General features: G+C 44.3%; 1 protein-coding gene across 1 annotated transcript; it reads right to left on the bottom strand.

Moving 5' to 3' along the window:
- Positions 1-433: 433 nt before the first annotated feature.
- LOC139750867 (uncharacterized) lies at positions 434-23,074 on the bottom strand. Its single transcript, XM_071665672.1, has 8 exons — positions 22,764-23,074; positions 13,075-13,280; positions 11,905-12,141; positions 11,597-11,764; positions 10,752-10,877; positions 10,280-10,445; positions 6,424-6,570; positions 434-4,478 (listed from the first exon to the last, which is right to left on the bottom strand). The coding sequence occupies exons 1-8, from the start codon at positions 22,804-22,806 to the stop codon at positions 4,399-4,401; spliced, it is 1,173 nt and encodes a 390-aa protein (XP_071521773.1). The 5' UTR covers positions 22,807-23,074; the 3' UTR covers positions 434-4,398.
- Between the last annotated feature and the right edge of the window lie 1,678 nt (positions 23,075-24,752).

Raw genomic sequence — 24,752 nt, 5'->3', positions numbered from 1 at the left:
CTCTCCCCCAGGGTCGTCACTCTCGTGAGCTGTTGGTGGTTCATCTATGTATTTCGTGGTTTTCAAAACAGAGTAAAAGTATTTATAACTTGTAATCATTCTTATTTATCCAACTCGTAACATAGAATTCTTTGAACAGCAAGCATGATAATATTGGCGTGAGGTACGACCCCTTGAGAAGTGTAGATCAGTGAAAATATCAGTGCGATAACAGTAGACGTATCATTACAACAGCAGTGAAAAGATAATCACAATTCACGTACATTAATAAACATCAGAATATTCATAAATTCAAAGAATAAAAATCACTGTATGGGCGATACTTGGACATTGCCCCGCAACTGATCCTATGACACAGATCTAATAAAGAATGTTATAATGAGTACTTTCGCTACTGATGTAACAGTATAAGGTAGAATGAATACAACTGTGGTTTGCTGAAGGAATATTTAATGATACAATGGGTTAGGTACAGGTGCTTGACGATATACAGAACAACAGAGAATCAGAATTTTGGCAACGGGATTCGAATTCCCTTCCTGGGTTGGGACAGTTGTAGCGGGAGGGACTTGGGGCAGATCACAGTGAAGGAAGAAGAAATTAGGAAGAGAAAGGTTAAGCTAAAGGTTAACATACACAACATTACAGTTATGAACGTAGTGCAGAAGGGAGGGACAGGAGAGCCTGGCTAGGAACACTGTGGCGAGATGCCCCCCACTGCTGATGTACACTGACTATCCACTGATGAACGGAACATGGTACTCTCCTCTTCACCCACTGGGACGAGCGACGTCATCACCTACGTCCAGGTCTATGACCGCTCTACGACATGTGTACACACATCCAGATGTACACGCATCCAGATGTACACACATTCAGATGTACACACATCCAGATTTACACACATCCAGATGTACACGCATCCAGATGTACACACATCCAGATGTACACGCATCCAGATGTACACACATCCAGATTTACACACATCCAGATGTACACACATCCAGATGTACACACATCCAGATTTACACACATCCAGATGTACACACATCCAGATGTACACACATCCAGATGTACACACATCCAGATGTACACACATCCAGATGTACACACATCCAGATGTACACACATCCACATGTACACACATCCAGATGTACACACATCCAGATGTACACACATCCACATGTACACACATCCAGATTTACACACATCCAGATGTACACATATCCAGATTTACACACATCCAGATGTACACACATCCAGATTTACACACATCCAGATGTACACACATCCATATTTACACACATCTAGATGTACACACATGCAGATTTACACACATCCAGATGTACACACATCCAGATGTACACAGCCAGATTTACACATCCAGATGTACACACATCCAGATGTACACACATCCAGATGTACACACATCCAGATGTACACACATCCACATGTACACACATCCAGATGTACACACATCCAGATTTACACACATCCAGATGTACACACATCCAGATGTACACACATCCAGATTTACACACATCCAGATGTACACACATCCAGATGTACACACATCCAGATTTACACACATCCAGATGTACACACATCCAGATGTACACAGCCAGATTTACACATCCAGATTTACACACATCCAGATGTACACACATCCAGATGTACACACATCCAGATGTACACACATCCAGATTTACAGTTTGCAAATCATTTCCCGATGCTCGTGGACAACGCTGAAAGAAAGGCCTGTACGACTGTGAGCTGGACTTAACATCTATATTCAGTATAGAGTTACAACACAACAGAATTCGGGTTGGAGCGCGTCCTGCCAAACCACAAAACGTGGATCGAATCTATCCACCAGCACATCGCTCGAGCCTCACAGTCTAATGTCTGTAGCAGGAGCAGTCACAGTGTAGGGAGGGAACATTAACCGTTGTATCAGTCATATATGGATGAGAGTTAACCAGGACACGACACATCTACGACCTCGATGACCTACTGTGTCACAGCTGACATCTGGCGGTCCCTATTGATGGTCACGGTCATGTCCAATATACTTCAGCGAATATGTTGCTGACTTCATCCTGTGGTTGGCAACAGTGCCACCAGGTTCGTCACTCGCTATCTGAACACAGCTCATCTTCCCCGTGCCCTCAGAGAATCCCAAACAGGTCGACGACCACAAAAGGGGAAACATGGTCTTTGGTGGAAGGGTCTGAAAGGCATTATATTAGATCAGTCTGGGAGGGATCCAATGGTTTGTTGTTGTCTCAAATCTCAAATGTGTCTCTGGTGTGCACGTCTTCCAGGCTAAACACTCCGTCTTCTTCCCTTTCCTTTGTACATCACAGACCAGACGAAACACTCGTTTCACCAGCTAACACTGTCATTCATTCACAAGACGGCCACTCACCAGTAGGAGAATTCCGAACCAATCAGTAGCTCAGAGTAAACATGAAACTATCTCCAATTGGCCAATGACAACATTACACAAAACTACTCAGTGAGGCTAAAACAACGCAAGGTTATACATAATTGGTCAGCCGTCAGCCGTGACGGCCCTATGATGTAGCTTGGCACTACACAGTTGTTCATGGTTAAGTTCTTGTTAAGCATTTCTCACCGTGGCTCCCACCTGCGCCACACGCCCGCTAGGGTGAGACTCCAACTGTGCTGCACACATGAAGTGGACCGACTCTGTGCTGCACACATGGAGTGGACCGACTCTGTGCTACACACTCCACACATGGAGTGGACCAACTCTGTGCTGCACACATTGAGTGGACCGACTCTGTGCTACACACATGGAGTGGACCAACTCTGTGCTACACACATGGAGTGGACCAACTCTGTGCTACACACATGGAGTGGACCAACTCTGTGCTGCACACATGGAGTGGACCAACTCTGTACTGCACACATGGAGTGGACCAACTCTGTGCTGTACACATGGAGTGGACCAACTCTGTGCTGCACACATGGAGTGGACCAACTCTGTGCTGCACACATGGGGTGGACCAACCATGTGCTGCACACATGGAGTGGACCGACTCTGTGCTGTACACATGGAGTGGACCAACCATGTGCTGCACACATGGAGTGGAGCGACTCTGTGCTGTACACATGGAGTGGACCAACCATGTGCTGCACACATGGAGTGGACCGACTCTGTGCTGCATACATGGAGTGGACCGACTCTGTGCTGCACACATGGAGTGGACCGACTCTGTGCTGCACACATGGAGTGGACCAACTCTGTGCTGTACACATGGAGTGGACCAACCAAGTGCTGCACACATGGAGTGGACCGACTCTGTGCTGCATACATGGAGTGGACCAACTCTGGGCTGCACACATGGAGTGGACCAACCAAGTGCTGCACACATGGAGTGGACCGACTCTGTGCTGCACACATGGAGTGGACCAACTCTGTGCTGTACACATGGAGTGGACCAACCAAGTGCTGCACACATGGAGTGGACCGACTCTGTGCTGCATACATGGAGTGGACCAACTCTGGGCTGCACACATGGAGTGGACCAACTCTGTGCTGCATACATGGAGTGGACCAACTCTGGGCTGCACACATGGAGTGGACCAACTCTGGGCTGCATACATGGAGTGGACCAACTCTGGGCTGCAAACATGGAGTGGCTTCCTGATTCTGATTGGTTTTCATCAATGTTTTTGCAACTTGGTGACATATCGTAATTCATATGTAAATAATGATACTCTGTGTTATCTGTGGGAAAAGAGTTAACCTTTGACCCCACAGGGTCGTAATGATTAGGTCAAAGGTCATTGACTTCGAAGAGGTAGGGAAGGAAAGTACGGAGAACACAGTTCATGGCCGGCCGTCCTTAGTGAAGATGAAAGCACTGTAATGATGAGGGTGTGATGAAGAGGAACATGGTGAACACAGAATGATGCAAGCTATGTTCAAGGCTGGCCGATGATGTCATGATGATGGTGATGATGTAGTGATGATGAGAGTGTGGTGAAGATAAAGGTCTAACGAACATGATGGCGTAGGGAAGATGTTACGTTGGTGAAGATCAGGGTGTAGTGAAGGTGTAGTTTAGCGAAGATCAGGGTGTAGTAAAGATACTAAAATGATCCAACCTAGGTTCAAGCGCCAGCCTAAGGAATCAGTAGCAATAAATGATGAGGTCATAAGTTTTTGGTCTTATTTCTAAAAAAGAGAGAGAAAAAGTCAGTCATTGAAAGTCCAGACTGAACTGTGAAGATTCGATTTTTGTTTTTGGCACAGCTTCTGGTATTCCATTACACTACAGAACTCAGTTTCTCATCCCCCCCCGACAACAGAGAGACAGCACAGCACAGATGTTTCTTTTCAGTCGCAGCGTAGAATGTGTCCTCCCATCAGTAGAGGAGAAGACAGACAGCCAACAGCAGGGTGGACATGAGCAGCGAGGGAACAGCTGTCATGGAAGAGCCGTTCTCTGCGAAAAAAATAGTTACACATCAGTTGGAGCAAAATAATTTATTTTCAACCACACGTTTCACTTGGGGGCTGCACACTTCACCGGGGACCAAAATACTTCACTGGGGGCCCACACACTTCATTGGATGCCACGTACTTCACTGGGGGTCTACACAGTTCACTGGGGACCAAAATGTATCATTGGGGGCCACATACTTCAGTGATGACCTACATACATCACTGGCGGTTCTCATACTTCACTGGAGACACACATACTTCACCAGGAGCCTTATGCTTAAGTGGGAACAACCATCTATCATACTGGGAGCAACGGACTACACTGGAAGCCACATACTTCCCTATGAATCACATACTACACTGGAGACCACAAACTTCCCTGGGAGTCACATACTTTACTGGAACCACATACTGCCTCACAACTCAGCACCCAGCAACTTACTTCTGCCAGTAAGATTGTGGGAACAGAATAACACCAGAGTACATATGATCCAGCTGATCCAACTATCAGTTCCAATGTTCAGTGGTTCAATAAAGTATTTGGGGATTTCAGACAGGACAATGCGTGAACCCTGTGGTAACAAGGACCAGTCGAAGCTAACAAAGGTCGTCAGGTACACTGTAACTTTGTCCCTAATTGTTATGTTACTACAGAGAGAGAGAGAGAGAGAGAGAGAGAGAGAGAGAGAGAGAGAGAGAGAGAGAGAGAGAGAGAGAGATTACGATGAGGTTATAAAGGGCGCGTAGGTCAAAACTAGGAAAACACACACACACACACACACACACACACATACACACACACACACACACACCGCTCTGTCTTAATTAACACTACTTATCGATAAATTCCCGTTGTCCACATTCACAGAATCCTAAGCAGTGTTCATCAAATACAATATCTATTGACTTTCCCAAGAAAATCTAATTCTTTCTTAATATCCTTGATTCTTATACGCATACGCCTACCTTATTATATCAGGAAAAAAGTAGGAAGTGAGTCTTTCGTTAACAAAATATGATCTAATTTGAGTACTTTATAAAAAACTGTTCCTAGTAACCCGAACTTGACAACATTGTGGCAACACTGGGGTAAGGGAGTCACAGGGCATTACTAAGGCTAAACGAACTAGACTGTACCTTCAATATATGTTTCACACATGTCTATCATTTTCCTAGCAACATTGATGGACGCTTACAGAAGGTAAACATTATTACAATAAGAACAGGAAACAATTCATGTATATGCTACTAAATGACGCCTGACTAAGATCTTTGTTCCTTTAACAAAGTAATTGACACAAGTAAAACAAGACAAAAAAGAGATTCTATTGAATATCATTAGAGAAATTACCAAGAGATCACAATCTTTCTGTTTAACGTGAAGTTTACGAAGCTGATGCGATGTAAACAAATGAGTAACTACTGAAACAGCGTCAAAGTGGTTCAAATTACCCAATGTCTGAGAAGGTTTGAGTGGCAATGAAACTACAGAATTAGCCAAAGTGCTAAGTAATGTCCTTGTGAGGCCAAACACAGACTTCACGGTAATCATATAAAATGAGTGACGCCAGACCCTTGGTTGTCGTGGTGGGGGTGTTGGTAATACTGGTGAGCAACATAACTTGTGTCAGTTGATTAACACAACCACATTTCATGGACGAAATTCTACTGGACTAGTCAGTTTCCTCAGCTCACCATCGCCACAGATATTTCTCACGGATGCAATTGTTTTTTCACATGGAAATCATCGTCGGAACTACATGTGCATATTTACATGTCAAAATGTTTTACACGGTGAAATAGACGACTAAACATAGGTATGCTTTTTTTTTTAACACCATATGTAACCTACCTAGTGAGATGAAGACACTAACTTCGATTCAACTATGAACTTAATTGTGAATGCTGCTATCACTACTACCACTACTGCTGGCGCTACAACTCACCGCTAGGTTTGCGCTCAGCCTGGAGGTCGGCTAGAGTGTGAGCCACAGCCTGGGAGGTGTGGCCGAGGATTTCCTTCCGTGTGTTGGTGAGGAAGTCCTGAGCAGAGCACGGTATGTGGCACTCCTCACTCGACCTTCGGTACACATCTGCAACAAAAATGTTTCTTACTACTACTACTACCACTACTACTACTACTACTACTACTAATAATAATAATAATAATAATAATGATAATAATAGTAATAATAATAATAATAATAATAATAATAATAATAATAATAATGATAATAATAGTAATAATAATAATAATAATAATAATAATAATAATAATGGTAATGATAATAATAATAATAATAATAATAATAATAATAATAATAATGGTAATAATAATAATAATAATAATAATAATAATAATAATGGTAATAATAATAATAATAATAATGGTACTTAGACTACCTGTGCTTTAGGACATACTAGATTATTTGGCCGGTTGTTTGACAGGCGTATCAACTTGTCAGGGTTATCATGGTCGTCACCGACAAGTCATATTCACTAAACGAAAATTATTAACGCCATCTTCAGGTACTAAAATTAATCCTAAGATCTCATACATTCACTATGCATGTAGGCCTTCCTAACCATAGTAATTCTCTAGATTATTAAGCAATATATCTAACGAAGAATGTTACAAGAATCATATAGTGGTAATGTTTATATGAGCATTTTTTTTTAATCATATATGCTATTGTTAATTCGAGAATAGGCTTCAAACTTGGTGGAAAACACAGATTATGCAAAGCGTAATTCCTTTCATCTTATAACGAAACCTTTTTAGTATCGAACTTCACAACTCTACATTTTATTCCTGCAATAAGGTTGGTCATAACCATATCCTACAATTCTTTCCTGGAGGCGCCACATATGAACAACACAGAACCTGCTTTCCCAAAGCTGGTGGTGGTGTGTATGGAAGTACATAGGAGGGAGAGATAGGGAGAGGTTATCTGCTGGAGTACCGTAATAATATCCTGAGTTCCTAATCTTATCAGTGACAGATAGGATAGTAAAACAGAAGGCACTTCCCCACCAAAACCCCCGCAGGCATAACAGCCGGCAGGAAAATATCCGAGGATGGATAATTTGTATTATGTAGAGAATATAATGCCATAAAAATTTTAAAGGAAAGTGTTAATGAGAAAATTGTTGTGGGGATGATCTGGGGAGAAAGCTCAAAACTGAAATACAAAAAAAAAATATGTGAGGTCATGTGCTTCAAAGAAGTTGAAATATTTATTTTTCCTCTTGAATAGATGTATTTACTGATTATTGATTTCATTAAGTATTTGTTTCGTCGTGATTCTAAGATATTGATACGCTCTCCATTGTCAACACCCTGCGGCTATTCACAATATTCCAGTGTTCTGCAGCTTTGCAGCTGAAAAACTTTTGCCCACGTTAGTATGTATTACATCACCATCCTTTCTTCCTTTATATCGTTACATCTTGTCACTGAATCTGCCTCGAAGACATTGTCGTTTGTTGATGTTGGTGAAAGGATTCGGTATCATGGAATTTATCATATGAATTTTACAAAGTGCAAATTCATATGGTGTCTTTCTTCGTAAAACTTATTTCGGGGTGATGTAATTAGTTTTGTTGTTCTCTTATTAAATTGTTCTCGCATTTTCTTCGTCTTTGATCAAGTTTGGAAGCCAAACATGAGCACCATGTTCTAGATAAAGTTTGACTAGGACGTATAATAGAGTTTATTTTTCAAACTGTCGAACCTGATATTTTCAAGCCTAGATATATGCTACTATGCAGTTTGCATATTTTGTCATTGCTAATAACCACAACAATGTCTCTTGTACTTCTAATCCTGTTTTACCGAACATCTGATATTCATGATTTAAATCTTTAGCGTCCAAATCTATTACTTTACAATTGTCTGCATTGAAATCCATTTGCTACGTCTAAAACATTCTGAATCTTTTAGTCCTCCTTTGTTGAAGTTTATTTCCCAATTTTCTTTTATCGGCAAATGTGGATCCTCCTTCTAGATTATGTTATGGCTAATAATAAATAAGTGGGTTTTAGGAGTAAAAGAAATTATTTTTCTTACGAGCATCTGCCCCATTATATACAGGAGTCTTATTCGTCCCAGTATGAAGTGCTGCTAGTATGCCTGAAGCGGCTTTTCATCTTAGCCGGAGTGGAATCAAAGGGAGTCCGCCTTATGAACTCTCCTGTTATCTCTCGTTAATCTTCCCTGTATGTCTGACATGATGTTGATACCCGCTCTCTGTTCTACGTGTTATACCTCAGCCACTTCTCCTGTGAGATGCCTGTGTCCCAGTCACTAAAGCCTCGGGCCCGCGGCACCTGACTGACTGCTTGCCTCCGACAGTTTGTATAGGGAGATCGGCCACGCGAGGGTTAGCCGTTATGTTACCTCCTTTAATCTACCACAGATGATGTGGAATTCTCTTCTTCCTTAGTCTTTCCACCTTGCTATAATCTATCCACTTTAAGAGTAACTTTGCAAATGTCTGAAGCAATCATGGTGTTTTATTCTTCTATAGTCCTTTACAATCACTATTTTCCCTCTTTTTTCAGTGGCTGCGGTTTGGGCAAGGTATAGTTTGTACTAAAGGGGTTGCACGCGCACACACACACACACACACACACACACACACACACTATATATATATATATATATATATATATATATATATATATATATATATATACATATGCTGAAAATCACAACAAATACGTGACTTCATAAATGTAGGACTCACTCTAAGAAGGAAGCACAAGAATCCTGAGTGGATTCGTGTACTACCACATCTCTCTGTACCGAGTTCCCTTAAGATATTTCTAGACCTAGATACATGCTACTATGCATTGTTTGCATATTTTAAGTCATTGCTAACAATCACAACAATGTCTTGTACTTCTAAAAGTGTTCTACCAAACATCTGATATTCATGATTCAAATCTTTGGCGTCCAAATCTATTACTTTACATTTGTCTGCATTGAAATCCATTTGCTACGTCATAAAACATTCTGAATCTTTTAGTGCTCCTTTGTTAAAGTTTACTTCTCAATTTTCTTTTATCGGCAAATGTTGAAGTTAAATTTGTGAATCCTGCTTCCAGATTATGTTTTGGCTCAGGAATCCCGTGTTTCAATTTCTTAACAGTGATTCTGTATTTTTTTTTCCATACATATTCGTCATTTCCCGCATTAGCGATGTAGCGTTAATAACAGAGGACTGAACCTTAGAGAGAATATGATGAAATTACAAGTAAAGCCTTACCAAAGGGGATTACAGCGAACTCTTTCTTTGTGTATCTGTATAGGTTTATGGCATTCAGAACAAAGATGTTCGGTATCGTATACTTTTGTCATTATTGGATAAGTAATTGATAATCTACTCGGTTAAGAAGCACTGTAGCAGATACCAGCATGAACATAGGCAAGTCTCCCCTTCTGTATGCAGTTTGGCAAGTCTCCCCTTCTGTCTGCAGTCTTGTAAGACGTCCTCTGCAGGACAGAGGATGTTAGTTACTGTGGATGATGAGGATGCAACTGGCAGACGAAAAATGGACCCTGTTAGACAATGTACACTAGCCTGTCTATGTTGGTCTATGGAATTAACATAGAGACTGGAGAACAGTCTAGCAGTATGTACATATACAAAGTAGATACACATGTAAGTAGATTGATACAAAACTGTCCAAGAGACAGAAGAAGTGATACATAGACAGGTAACCAGTGACAGATAACCAGTGATACACGTTAGGGAGGTGTAACTGTTGTCCCTGTCCTCGGGAGCTCAGAGTACCCACCAGTGTCCGTGAGGAGGATAGCTGGGAGTGGCCTGTTCTCCTCCGATGGTAGGAAGGTCCAGAAGTGGATGTGAGCCTGATGGTCGAACATTTCCTTCGCGTTGCCTAAAGTCACCCCGTCCTTCATGATCAACTCCTGCAGCCGCATCAGTTGCGACTTGCGGTTCTGGTGGAGAGAGATCATCACAAGGTAGAGTGAGGGAAGTGGAGGAGGTCCTCAGAGGTGACAGTGAGGGGAATGGGAAGGACCTAAGATGGGACAGTGAGGGGACTAGGGAAGTGATCAGAGGAGACAGTGAGGGGACTGGGAAAGTGATCAGAGGAGACAGTGAGGGGACTAAGTGATCAGAGGAGACAGTGAGGGGACTGGGAAAGTGATCAGAGAAGACAGTGAGGGGACTAAGGAAGTGATCAGAGGAGACAGTGAGGGGACTGGGGAAGTGATCTGAGGGGAGATAGAGGTGTGCCTTACCTTGTTGTAGTTGAGGCTGAGGGCCTGGTTGAGGTTGAGGTTGGCCTCGTTGCCGCGGGTCACCAAGGCCAGGAAGTCTCCCTTCTTGTTGTCGGCAGCGATGCGCTCGTTCGCCTCAGGGAACGCCTGTGTGGAAGGTAGGTGGTGGAGGGTCACACATCATGCACTACGCTCGCCCTAGGACTCAGCTTAGGTCACTCACTACCCACGTACGTACTGGAGGTTTGTGTTGTTCTATAAACTTGAGCGTTACAGTATAGTTTGTGGATTTACCTGAGCCGAAAGTTTTTCGGGAAACATAGACGTCAACAATCAAAATCATAGTTTGCATCAAGCATGGACACATCCAGATAAAAATACATAATTTTCATCATTTTCAAGGATTTTAATCATAATATGTTGAGTAAATCACGTAAAAAGTGTCGTATTCTAAGTTCCTGTTCGGACACATATGAGACAGACTAATTTCGTCAAAAGCTAAAAGCTATAGAGACAGAAAGTGTTATCACTGGGCTGTTATACGATATCTGACTCATGATATGGGGTTAAGAACCTACTCGCTATTCCCAGTATGGCCGCGCGCACCAGGATCACATCCTAGGTGAAAAAGGTGAAAAGATCACAAGCAAAGGTAGATCAGTTGATATAGCAACAGTCGGAGCAGACACTGAACACCTGTGATCTATCTCTACAGAACCTGACAATACCATTTCCTGCGCTGCTACTTAACAGAAATCGATCTTTCACTAAGGCTTAATCATAGACTTACTTCCTTCTACCTGCAATGCTAACATAACGTGTGGTAATGATGCATAAAACCTGTGCTCCAGTGTGGAGGCCCTTACCACGGCGAAATCAGCTGGGAGGAATTGGGAGTTGATGTTCCGATTGAACTTGGTGATGGAGTCGAGGATGACGGCTCCAGAGAAGTTGTCGACAGACTGATTGATGAAGGGCCAGAGCCACTGGTGCAGGAAGTAGTAGGAGCCGGGACGGCCTGGGTGGTTCCCTTCCTGTGGCAGGAGAGAAACAAATTACAACCCAACTAAAGCAGCAATTTCCATCGTTCTCAATTTCCAGCTTAAGAATAATTTCTCTGTCACCTCAGCTTACCAATCTTTAAAATGACGTCAGAAGCTTAGACACAACTTACGTATTCTCTTGTGTTCATGTCAAACGCGGCGAAGACAACGGTCTTGATCTGCGTAAAAGCTCCTTTGGGGCCCATCTGTTCCATGAAGCTCCTGGCCACCTCTAACATGACCGCCACGCCTGCGCCATTGTCCTCCAGGGGCGACCTGACGAGGCTCGTGCCGTAGTCGGCCCCCACCAAGAGCACACCCCCGCTCTGCGGGCCCTTAGCCACGCCCACAATGTTTTCTCCGCGAACCTAGGAAGCGTAGAACACTATATAAAGACGTTCAGAAAGCTTAAGCGTGGGTGAACCTGTTGTAAAAATAAGACAAGAGAGAAAAGACAAGATTGCTAAATCTGGTGTTACTGGAAGCAACTGGAAGCAATCATTCCATCTGATTTCGTGCGACAAAGTGTCCTCAGAAGAGAATATTACAAATGGTGACGAGGTATCGTTCCTGTCATACACTGGACGTCCATCAAACACATGTTTAGAGTAATCATCAGGCAGCTGGTGTGGCGTGCTGCACGGTGTGTTGGTTCTGTGGCCATGCCACCTCCATCACATCTGCTGACGTACCACCGTAGCTGTTATCTACGACAACGGTCATTACAGGGGGAACACTTTTCCGAAGGGAGCATTAACAAGATCATATCTGTCTATCGACAGATGTGTCTGTCATCATCAACTCCGTTTCCAGTTTTCATGGGTGAATTCGGTATGTGCATCACCTGAAATTGCACAGACACACACAGACACACACACACACACACACACACACACACACACACACACAACCTATGCTAAGTGTGCTGAACTGAAACATGGACCTCCACAAAGACACAGCTACTACAAACTTTTTCCGATCCTCACTCATGGCATTCGATCTGGCATCGACCCTCAGTCATGTACTTCCAGTATTTCTTCCTTGCAGGACCTCCCTTTCAACTTCAGCTTTCCCACGACCATCCCTGCCAAACATTACTCCTAAATATTTAGATTCGACCACATCGTCCAGGTCCTCGCCATACAAACCCATCCTACACTGTGATCTTCCAGTCTTTCAGCAAGACCTGAACAGATCCCTCAACATGGTGGCAGGGTTGGTCAATCCTCATCAAAAGGAAGATGACAAAGGGTTTCATACCTTGGAAATGTTCTAAGAAAGAAAAGAGTCATGTGTCTTACCTGCTTCTCCTCCTTGTTGACCATGATGGTTGTGTTGAAATAGCTGACGTGGAGGTCGAGGCCGTACTGGCGGAACTGGTTCTTAATGTAGTCGCGGGCATCGACCAAGGGTTTGTTCTGAAGGGCGGCAGGGTGACGGACACCCGTCAAGTGTTCCAGGTGGTTCTCGAACTGCGCCTGCTGAGCCGTGCAGGTGCAGGCCATACCTGTGACAGAGGATGGCTCGCTGTAAGTGTGGTCTACTATATAAATTCATATACATCACGTGACAAATATCTTCCTTTTGAAGTTTCGTGAAGTGTCTGTGTTGCCGGGCTTGATATTCAAGTGCGACGAATTGGATTATGAGATATTTACAGCTGTACATCGGTGGAAGACAGGAAACTTGTGGTTAACTTTAGTAACACGTGTGTATACACACACACACACACACACACACACACGAACACACACACACACCATGAAGAGATATATGGAGAATCACCAGTGGAAAGAGAAGAACGGTGAGTACTTTCGTTTATTACATCCTCAGACAGAGTAAGGGAGATACAAGTGTTGATGTCCTTGGATGCACACAGGAAGGAGTGAGGCGCGGCTTCGATAATCCCCATGGTGAGGAGCTGGGCAGTGAGGTCTGCTGATGTGACCTGATCTTCCTCCCCTTCCATGGTGTGTGGATAGGGTTATTCTGGGGAATGATTATCAGGAAGTATTCCCCAGGGATTTGGAATTTCAAGTTAGGACACCTCCCTCAATCTTGGCAGTTCGCTAGTGCATCTCCACCTTGAATACTGTGTTTGGTTTTAGTCATCAACTTAAGAATGAATATTCATATAGAATTGCGAGCGTGCAGAAGCGAGCGACTAAAACGATTCCCGAACTGAGAAAAATCTTCTATGAGAATCGGCCAAACAACTTAAGCAATACAGTAATAAAGAGAAGTTTACGAGGTAAGTTTATTCAGATATTCAAAATCATCCGAGACACTGTCTTGACATCTGTTTGAGGCTAAAATAATTTGATTCCGCGTATGGTTATGGATACAAAAGTATGGGTAAACATTTACTTCGAATGACGCTAATTGATATCTTCTTCAACAGATCTGTTAATGTGAATGATCTCCCAACAGGAGTAGGTGAAAGCAACATCATAAGTTCTTTTAAAGACAGACGAGAAATATCTCCCTTCAAGTACGACTGATATTTCTTGCCTCTTCTTAGTTACGTATAAATTAACCGTTTTCTTTAGTCATATATTTACACTCCAACTCTTACAACATTCATCTCTGTGTTTCTAATCTATTCCACTATCACAAGCAGCCTCGTATTGACCCAGTCGTCTGCTTGCGTTCCTTCAGTAAAGTACCTGGCTGAGGTTACGTAAAGCTCCGGAGGAAATTAACATACCAGAGGGACGGTACCGTATTATACTGGCGGAGGGTAAGCAACAGGAAGTGGGGTCTGGCTCCATGACAGGATCCACCCGACGTGCACGCCACCTGCTGCAAGTTGCAGGCATGAGGTTATATCATACCCCATCCAAGGGGGAAAGGAACGAAGGCAGGATCTTATTGGGTAGCTGGTGTTGTAGAAACTATCTTGAATATTCCAACTTCAGTCTGGGAGCAAATGTATCTCCTGTTGTCTCGACTCTGACGCCGAAGGAAGAATCTACTACAGTTACCTCCTCCTGTCTTGCCCTATATTTCAGCATTAAGAGTCGATCTCTTGTCACTCATGACAGTCCTGGTGATGACGGACCTGTGACGGTGGTGAGGTTGTAGCTACGATTGTGGTGATGGTGGTGGTGTGCGGGGGTCGGCCAGGATGCGGCACAACACAACAAATCACCTCCACATCCGACTCTCTCATCACGTATAGAATGTATTGTGTCAACAATGAGGTCTGATGCCTGACTGTATGACAGCACATCCTCATGACCTCGTCGTCTGCTAGTTTTGCAACGGCGATCACTTATTCCATGACGTATGTGACCAACGACGTCATGACTACTATTCAAACAGAACAAGGCAGTGGGTGAGTGAGGGAAGATGTAGGGGTCGGTGGGTGGCTGTTGGGTTATCAGGGTCAGTCTGACCCTCATAAAGCCAGACACAAATACTCAAGACATTATTGATCAAGGGATTCCAATCAAATTGTTATGGATTCCCTCTCATACAGGCCTCTGTGAGCATGACAAAGATGATGTTCTAACCAAACTTGCACTTATTTAAAGGTGATGCTGAAAACAACATTGGGTTGCCAATTAATAGCCTCAAAACTGCAATTAGAAAGAAACTAATTGACACCTTTGAAGCACGAAGACGAGTTCAGATAAGCATAAGTAGAAACATTTTCTATCTCGGTGAAACGTGTACAGTAAAACATGTATATGGAAAAAGTAATAAGATCAACAGATTACATGTTGTAACTGCTAGACTAAGGCTAGGCTATAGGTACTATAGGCGCTTTGGCCTTACTGGAAATATTGATCATGTGAATTGTCAAGTTTGTGGTCAAAGATTGTATACAAACTAGATCACTATGTCTTAGAATGTGAAAAAAGAGAACCGTTTAGGGATAGATCTAAAGAAATCATACAAGAAATGTCACACCTTACTGTTAATAACAAGATACATGAAATTTTAAGTTTGTATCTACTTTTGCATGTAGTCCGTAAAACTTATCATATGAAACTATGTAATGCATGTACTGAAATACAAATTGTAGCATCTTGTGTAACATCAAGCCACAGGAGATCTGACTAAGACCCATTGTGACCCCTTGTACTCCTTTTGCGCTCCCGCTCACAAGATGAGCCTGGGATGCACAATAAACTTGCCGGCACAATTCAGTCATATAGTCAGCCGCTTCTTACTGACTTGGAGTGTGGTATGGCAACCCTCCTCCCTCCTTCCCTCCTGATAAGAGATCCTACAGCCTGATCCTCACCCCTCGGTCATCATAGCAGCGGCCGGACTTTAATCGAAACATAAAAAGGGACGAAGACATAATAGAATTTAGAGAAAGTGAGAAAAAATCAAATAATTTTTCGGGTGTGGAGAGGAAAAATCCCGGCTATTTTAAAGAAGGCCAGATCGTAGGTACAGTAATAGGAAAGTAGAGAGATTAGAAGGTCAAGGTTTCTAAGACTTAGCAGTGTAGGGGATGAAACGAACAACAGAACGACCCAGTGTCGTCAACAACGATGTAGTAATTACGTGATGCAGTAGCAAGCCAAGCATTACGTGGTCTCGTATGATAACGACACGTTAACAGCCAGCTCAGGTGAGCAAACCTCGAAGCAAACTACGCCACACGTACACTCACACGAAAAAAAAAAACATCGGTGCGTTATTTCGACACTAAGGGAGCCCTGATCATTCAGCCATATACTACATCGACGTATCTTAGCGTTATCTGTATGTCCAGCGTCAAGTGTGTACGTAACATGATGCCGTCTGCGGGGTATGTGAATCTCTCTCTGTTTGTGTATGTTAGCGCGTTTGTTTGACCGTAGACATTTAACTGTATACTGTACCAGCAGTTGTGTTTGACTCGCCCACCAGATGTATAGTTACATCATAACCACAAAATTCTGTTTTTTCTGTTCGATGTCATCATTGTATTGAAATGTAAGATAAAGATAAGACTAATTATATGAAAAAATGAATATCTGGAAAAATGAAAGATTAATTGTGGCAGTTAAGACTCAGATAGTGAACTGGCGATTAGTGATGGTAGTAGCAATTATACTCATGAGAATAGGACGAGTAAGTACCCAGTGTGAGTGTGTGTAGGAGAGCAAGGGAGAGTAAGAGGCAAGTTAGGGTATGGAAGCCATATGGTTGGTGGATGGATGAGAGGAGGGAGACCATGTAGCGGGCGTGAGGGTAGCGTGGTAAACGTACTGGGTGTGTGGGTAAGATGAGGACCGGGTAGCAGAGCGTGGGTGTGTGTGTGTGAGGGTTGGCGGGAGCGCAGGGAAAAACACAGCACAAGATCGGGGATTAGGACGTGGGGGATGGTCGTGGAGGATGAGAAAATTACTTAATTACTTATCATTAATCATTGTTAGTTATCATTACTATTATCATTATCATCATCAGTTATTATCATTATCATCATCAGTTATTATCATTGTTACTGTTAATGTTTCATCATCATTATTGTCATTCTATGATCATCATTATTATGGATAATTGCTACTTTTATCATTGATTCCATCCTTGTCATTATCATTATCATTATATCCCTATCAATATTCAGAGAAGAGGCACATCGTCATAGCAACACTGATACAGCCACCCATGTACACACACGACTGTGCACATTGGTGTAAAATCAGGTTTAAGTAGTAATGTTAATGGTTACGAGTGGCAGTAATAGGTGGGTGCAAGTGGTAGTGTTGGTGGTTTGAGTGGATGTGTGAATAAGTGTAAATGTTTCTGACTAAGAGGCAGTGCAGGTGTCATTAACGACACATGCTGGGCTTATGGTGTGTGTGTGTGTGTGTGTGTGTGTGTGTGTGTGTGTGTGTGTGGGAGCAGGACAGGTGTTGGGAGTTAATCAACCAACGCTCGCTCCACGTTCAACTCTTCACCTTTCCTATCTTTAAAGTCCGTCTCTTTGATTTGCCTCCATCGTCCTGGTCCTTGTGACGTTGACTGTTTTCAGTTCTCGCGCCACAGTTCTTCATCCTCTGTCTAACAAGTGTAGCCACACACACACACACACACACACACACACACACACACACACACATCATTAATACACGACGCTCGGCCAGGAATTTTAAAGCGGGAGACGCTTTTGTGTGCAGAAGGGAAGAGTATCTGATCAATAATCAATTTCCTAATGGGTGGTTAGTCTGGGGTTGTCAAGGCATCATTGGTAGAAAGCCTGATGACGTCACGGGATCCTTCAATGTTTGAGGGCCTGGGTTACTTCACGGTATCCCTCATTGGTCGATAGCCTGGTGACGTCATGGCATCCCACGACAATAAAGGATAAACAAACACTAATAGACATGTCGGGTATGGAAGGATGGCGGTGTGAGGGTAGAGTGTTGCCTGTTTGCGTTGATCATCTATTCATGTTTAGTCTAGTTGTTCGCTGCTGGTGTTAGCTAGTAGGCTGGGTCAGGTCTTCTGCTGTCCGTATTTGCTGTTGGTGCCTTGGGTTTTGTGTTCGCTGTTGTCGTGAGGTGTTAGCTGCCTGCAAGAGCTTTTGCTGAGCCCTCGCACGCACCATTCTACGGTAACTCAGAGTTAGGTTTCCTTTATAATTCTTTATTTTCCTCTTATGTGGTATGCAGATGTTACACAGTGTTATGCGTTTTGTAACGTAGGTACGGAACGTTACGTGTGCTGTGATATCGTATCTTTATCTCCCCCTCTTCCTCTATCCTGGTAGAAAAACTCGCTAAATCAGGAACGATGAACACCAACCCCACTGATGCGAGGCCAAGCTGGGTGCGCGGCCGACACCTGGACGACAGCGCTGGCGATGATTACGATGGGTCACAGGCGCAGGTGTGCGTGCCGAGTCACCGGGTCCTTCTTGGGGGTAGATTCCTCATCCTCCTCCATCGACCTCCCACCATCCGGCAAGAGTAATCGATAAGACCTTGCCAGTTCTGCGAGTGCTATGTGATCTTCCGCTGTATCCAACTGTAGCAGGATGTATCAGGCGTGTATGAACTGATAACTTATACTCCTGATACAGAACTCAGTGCTGCTCTGCGCCCCTACACAGTACTGATCTCTCCACACGCTGGCTTCTCTCGCTTATCTATCTTATCTAGGTGACCTGCCTTACTTAATTTTGGAATTTGCCGTTCGTCCGCTGACGAAATCTTTAGACATGCGTGATCCCGTAGACTGATAGCACCTGTGATGATAACACTTTTATGAGTAACATGTCTGAGGATGACAACATCCTCACCTATGACAACATAGCCATCGGTGACGCAAACTCTAACAGTGATATCCTCCATCACAGGTGTCAACACCTTTGGACACCAAATGCATACTTCTCTACAGTGAAAACGTATCTCAGTACAGTGCAAGCGTACCTCGACAGTGACGACAACTCTCTACAATGAAAGCGTACTTCAGCAGTGACAACAGATCAGTAGACGCATAGCTTGCCTAAGCAGTGATAACTCCAACTCCACCGACAACATCCCTCAGCAGTGAAGACTGATGAAGACGCTGACATCATCTCTCAGGTGAATACCTCTCTCCACTCAGCATCCTTCAACACACATAGAGATATCTGGACACAGAAATATAACGTTTCACATCATGGAGTTTAATCCACATGTTATCCCATTGATGGTGTTCCCTGTTGTCTAGATATCACTGTGGCTTCTGCTCTGTAGTGCCGGGTGTTGGAGGTACCGCCTCCTCTGGGTGAGTCCCGCGGTGCGCGACGGGCCGCCCACATCCCACATACACTGAGATAACGTTGACAACTCAAGGATCAGCCGACCCGTAGTTTGCTTCTTCCCTTCCACAGCTAAATTGTGGACCTCTTTACCTTCTTATGTTTGTCTCACAAAGGCAGGCCATTCATCATTCGATGGACTGGTGACACCATCATGATGGACAACCCTCTTATACAGGCACCACCAGGACCCATGACTAGTGTTTTGAAAGCAACAATTGCTTGAGCCATTGCTAACAAGCTGGCACCTGAACCTATGGATGTCACCGTTAAGATAATGGTCCAGTTGGCACGATCGCTTGTCATCTTCAATTACAGTAATCGACTCAATATTCTGATTAAGGCACACAATCAGTGGCAATAAACGCCATCTAAAAGACATGGTTTTCTTCAGAAGACAACCCAAATGACGACCAGTGTAGGCAGGAGCACTTCCTGCATCACGGAGGTTGTTACTGTGGACAGAATGGTGTGACTCAAGATTCAGTGTCGAAAAGCAACTAGGGGACGAGGGAGCACGAGGTAATGGAGGCGAGCATGGTGAAGTTGCTTTCGTCTGAACTTCCGGACGAGTTCTAGGTGATCGTGTGTGTGTGTGTGTGTGTGTGTGTGTGTGTGTGTGTGTGTGTGTGTGTGAGTGAATGCTATTTCTGTGTAAGAGGGAGAGTGTTACGACCCTGTTGCCCCTTTCCTTAAGCCTTATATCTATGTACCATGTCTTTACTTCTATATATGTATCCACACACATGCAGGAGGACTGTGTATGTGTATGTGCTTGGCTGTGAACTCTCCTGTACATATGGATGTGTTTTGTGTACGTGCATGCGACCTGAGCATATGCAAGTGTGTGTGTTCATGTGTACCGTCTTGTACATGTAGGTAGGAGTGGTATATGTGCCTCTGTCCTCACCCCCATCTGGACATGTGAGATATATGTGCCAATTTACGCACTGGTGACCATAATTTCATACAATCCTCTTAACGACCGTTCCGGGTATGTTCAATCACCCAGCAGCAAACATCTTAAATATACCCTGATGATGTCTGGGGTCATGACAGTTCAAGGGAGTAGCACCCCAGGATCGTCCCCTCAGCCTGGAGTGGCCATCGCCCATAAAATCGCCCCATCAGCTAGAAGTGGCCATTACCACTAAGATCGCTCCATCAGCTAGGAGCACCAATTAACTCTAAGATCACCCCGTCAGTTAGTAGCGGCCATCACCTCTAAGATCGCCCTGTCAGCTAGGAGTGGCCCCTCACCCTAGTACCATCCCGTCAGATGGGAGTGGCCATCACCCTAGTACCGTCCCGTCAGCTAGGAGTGGCCATCATCCCTAAGATCGCCTCGTCAGCTGGGAGTGGCCACCATCCAAGTACCGTCTCGTCAGCTAGGATTGGCCACCATCCTAGTACCGTCTCGTCAGCTAGGAGTGGCCACCATCCTAGTACCGTCCGTCAGCTAGGAGTGGCTACCATCCTGGTACCGTCCGTCAGCTAGGAGTGGCCACCATTCTAGTACCGTCTCGTCAGCTAGGAGTGGCCACCATCCTAGTACCGTCCGTCAGCTAGGAGTGGCCACCATCCTAGTACCGTCCGTCAGCTAGGAGTGGCCACCATTCTAGTACCGTCTCGTCAGCTAAGAGTGGCCACCATCCTATTACCGTCTCGTCAGCTAGGAGTGGCCACCATCCTTGTACCGTCTCGTCAGCTAGGAGTGGCCACCATCCTGGTACCGTCTCGTCAGCTAGGATTGGCTACCATCCTAGTACCGTCTCGTCAGCTAGGAGTGGCCACCATCCTGGTACCGTCTCGTCAGCTAGGAGTGGCCACCATCCTGGTACCGTCTCGTCAGCTAGGAGTGGCCACCATCCTGGTACCGTCTCGTCAGCTAGGAGTGGCCACCATCCTGGTACCGTCTCGTCAGCTAGGAGTGGCCACCATCCTAGTACCGTCTCGTCAGCTAGGAGTGGCCACCATCCTGGTACCGTCTCGTCAGCTCTGGTTTGAGAATGTTCCGGGCTACCGGAGGTGACCCACAGGGATATCTATCAACAAAATCGACCGAGTACGAGCCAGTAATCAACTGTTACATAAACAACGGAAATGATAATGAACAAAATCCCGGGCATTGTGAGTGATGTCAGAATACGAACGTTCCCAACATCAAGTTACATGGATGTACAATGTGGTGATGGAAGGATTATAATTCATATCATAATTCTCAAACTACAACGATAGAAAATGGATGTAATGAATGACTTCTGGTCTCATCAACTTGGAATGGGATTGAAGACGACAGTTACACCAACAGTGACGCATCTGACCAGACCAAACTCTGTATAATCCTCATGATGGAGCTTCCGACAAGCAAGGGCGGAGCATCCAGCTTGTAACGTCTACAGGAGGTCCAGGAAACACACGACAGAAGGCACAAGTTTCCCTTCTTAGTTTACCGAAGGCTCTGGTGAGCTCAAAAGTCCAGGGCGTCTGTCAAGTCACAGATATCAAACTCTCTACCCTCTCATGTCTTTCCCAATAACTATGACCTAGCTGGCACATTTTAAGATACAGGTTTTTCACTTCCTCTAAAATCTATGAATACGGTCCCTTGTCTATGTTTTCCTCTCTTTAACCTCTCTACCTTTCAATTAAGACCCGTCCGTGATTTGGACTTTTGTCCGTGTCTGGATCCTCCAATGTCAAAAAAAAAAAAGTCACTTGCTAGTGCTGAATGCCACAGGTATTCCTGGGTGGCATATGACAAGGCTAAACTGACCAGGCTGGACTAACTGACGCAGACACAGCTGTTGGACATGTCCAGCACACTTGTGGTAGGCACACACGACCTGCTCTCGTCCCCTGGCTCAGGCAGGCATCACAGACGTGCTGGCTTAACGCCGAGTCACCGGACCGATCCGTATAAACCTGAGATGAACCTTTTAATCTGAGTGACACCCGTCAACCGCCATGCCTCACGTAGCCAAGAACACTAAATGGACCAAAGATCCTAACATTTTTCTTCTTTGAGAATGATTACAGGTCTAGTTTGCAAACTTGAACGACTATTGGGGTACAAGAGTGGTAGTTCGGGGTCTGTACACACTCTTTCAGACACAACACGATTCAGAAATAGGTATATATCCTCTCGATTCTAGACATGCTCTTCAATCAGGGTGTCGGAACACCTGAGGTACATGCCACACCTTAATGGCTACGTACAAACATTCATTATTTACGTACCTGCTAAGATGAGGAGAGTCCAGTAGTTGAGGAGAGCAGCCATAGCCGGTAGTTACGTCGTGTCCCCAAGCTATCACACCACAGACAATTTCAACGTATGTGTCGACCTCACTGGCACTCGCCGCCAACTGCCTTCCGCCCTAACGCTCTCACACTCTTATCAAACCCTCTCACGTCACAGCATTTATTTCTCCTCGTCAACTGACAGGTAGCGCCGGGGGTCTTGTTGAACTTGTAGTCCTCACTAAGTAATGTCTCCTGCGTCGTCCTCAGTCACTGATGGTCCTAGTCGCACTGAGTAGCAGAGAGGGGTGTCCAGGTCCTTTTGTAGTACCTCACCTCGACCCGCTTGGCGTGGAGGCGGATCTCCAGGCAGGAAATGACGCATATTTAATGAAGAGTTTGCCAGTGGATACAGGAAGTTTATCATGTGGGGTAGGTGGAGCCGGGAGTTGGGGAGTAATAGGGTGGCCAGGAAGATAGTACGCTGCGGTAAGTTTGAAGTGGAGTGAGGTTTGAGAGGTCAAGATAACAGAGCGAATGAATGATTGGTTAATCCACCGGCACATAAGTACGCTTGTGGCAGGTGTGAATGCAACAGTTGGTGATATAGTAGTTGCAAGTATAACTAAGGGAAAAATTCGTGAAGTCGTGATGAAAAAAGCATCGGTGGTTGGAAGTACCTGGCTTGAAAAAAAAAAAGAGTTTTTACGTAAATATACATGGATGAATGGGGTTGGGATCAACTGGCATAACTTGATTATTGTACCAATTGGTAAGTGTGCAGAGGAGAGGTTGTTGGATGTCAATGTAACGTTTGGGAAGAAGGGAGCGAGTGAGTGAGTTTAGAAAAGAGGTTTGTGTGCAGAAATACCAAGAGAGATTGAGTGAAGATTGGCAAAAGTTTAGAGTAAATGAAACAAGGAAAGTTGGTGAAACGTGGAAGGTATTTAAAGTATCAGGGCTTAAGTGTGGTATGCAGAATGTGGGCGTATGATAAAGGGCATGGAATGGTGGGATGAGGAAGTTATTTTGATGATGATGGGAAAAGATAGGTGTATGGATGGAACCTGCAGGGAAGGAGTGCAAGTAACTGGGAATTGTACAAGAGAAAGTTGCAGGAGGTCAAGAAGGTGCAGGAGCTAAAGGAGAAAAAAGAAATGAGAGATGGAGTTAGAGAGCATGGGAGAACTTCAGAGAGAATAAGAAAATGTACTGGAAGGAGGTGTTAAACGATAGGATAATGGATGTGGGATGCCTGGCACAGGTTGTATGAAGATCAAGAGTCATGGAGAATGTTTTTGTGAAAAGAAAAGAAACTGTGAAAGCGTGACACAACGGCTGGAGTGGATGGAACTGCAGTTGAATTTCTGAACAAAAGACGTGATAGTGTTGTTGATTGGCTAGTTAGATTTGTCATTGTATATATGGCTGGAATGAGGTGTCTGAGGATTGGCAGAATTCCAGTACAGTGCAATTTGATGAAGGTAAGGAGGGCAAAAGTGAATGCTCGAAATACAGAAGTGTAAGTCTGTTGAGTATACCTGTTAAAATGTATGGGAAAATGGTGAGTGAAAAGGGTGGTGGCATGCACACACCATAAGATTCAGGAGGAACGATGTGGTTCCAGGAATGGTCAAGGGTGTGTACTAGGCGTCTGGTTTGATAGAAATGTGTGAGTAATCCCTGGAGAAAAAGAAGGATTTGCATGTGGCACTAGTGAACCCGAGGAAAGCATGTGTTACAGATGATATAGACACCTTGTAGCAGGTGCTACGAGTATCTAATGTGGGGAGAAAGCTGCTAGGTTCAGTGAGGCGTTTTCTTAGGAGAGTAAGGTGTATTTGCGAGAAGGAAGGTAAGAATGTAAGTTGTTCCAACAGAAACTGGGTCTACATCAAGGGTGTTTGATGATGTCACCGTCGATGTTAAATGTATTCATGGACAGGGTGGTGTGGGAGGCGAATGCGAGGGTCGTGGAGGGAGGGG

Source organism: Panulirus ornatus, chromosome 10 (genome assembly GCF_036320965.1).
Source record: "Panulirus ornatus isolate Po-2019 chromosome 10, ASM3632096v1, whole genome shotgun sequence".
NCBI lineage: Eukaryota > Metazoa > Arthropoda > Malacostraca > Decapoda > Palinuridae > Panulirus > Panulirus ornatus.
This window is presented reverse-complemented; position numbering and strand designations above follow the sequence as displayed.

Bases quoted from the DNA above. Each gene is read 5' to 3' on its own strand.
- LOC139750867 (XM_071665672.1), bottom strand. From the start codon at position 22,806: ATGGCTGCTCTCCTCAACTACTGGACTCTCCTCATCTTAGCAG. The intron at 10,446-10,751 runs GTAAGGCACACC...TCTCTCCACCAG, and splicing joins TCAGCCTCAACTACAACAAG to AACCGCAAGTCGCAACTGAT. The intron at 6,571-10,279 runs GTGGGTACTCTG...TTTTTGTTGCAG, and splicing joins TATCCTCCTCACGGACACTG to ATGTGTACCGAAGGTCGAGT.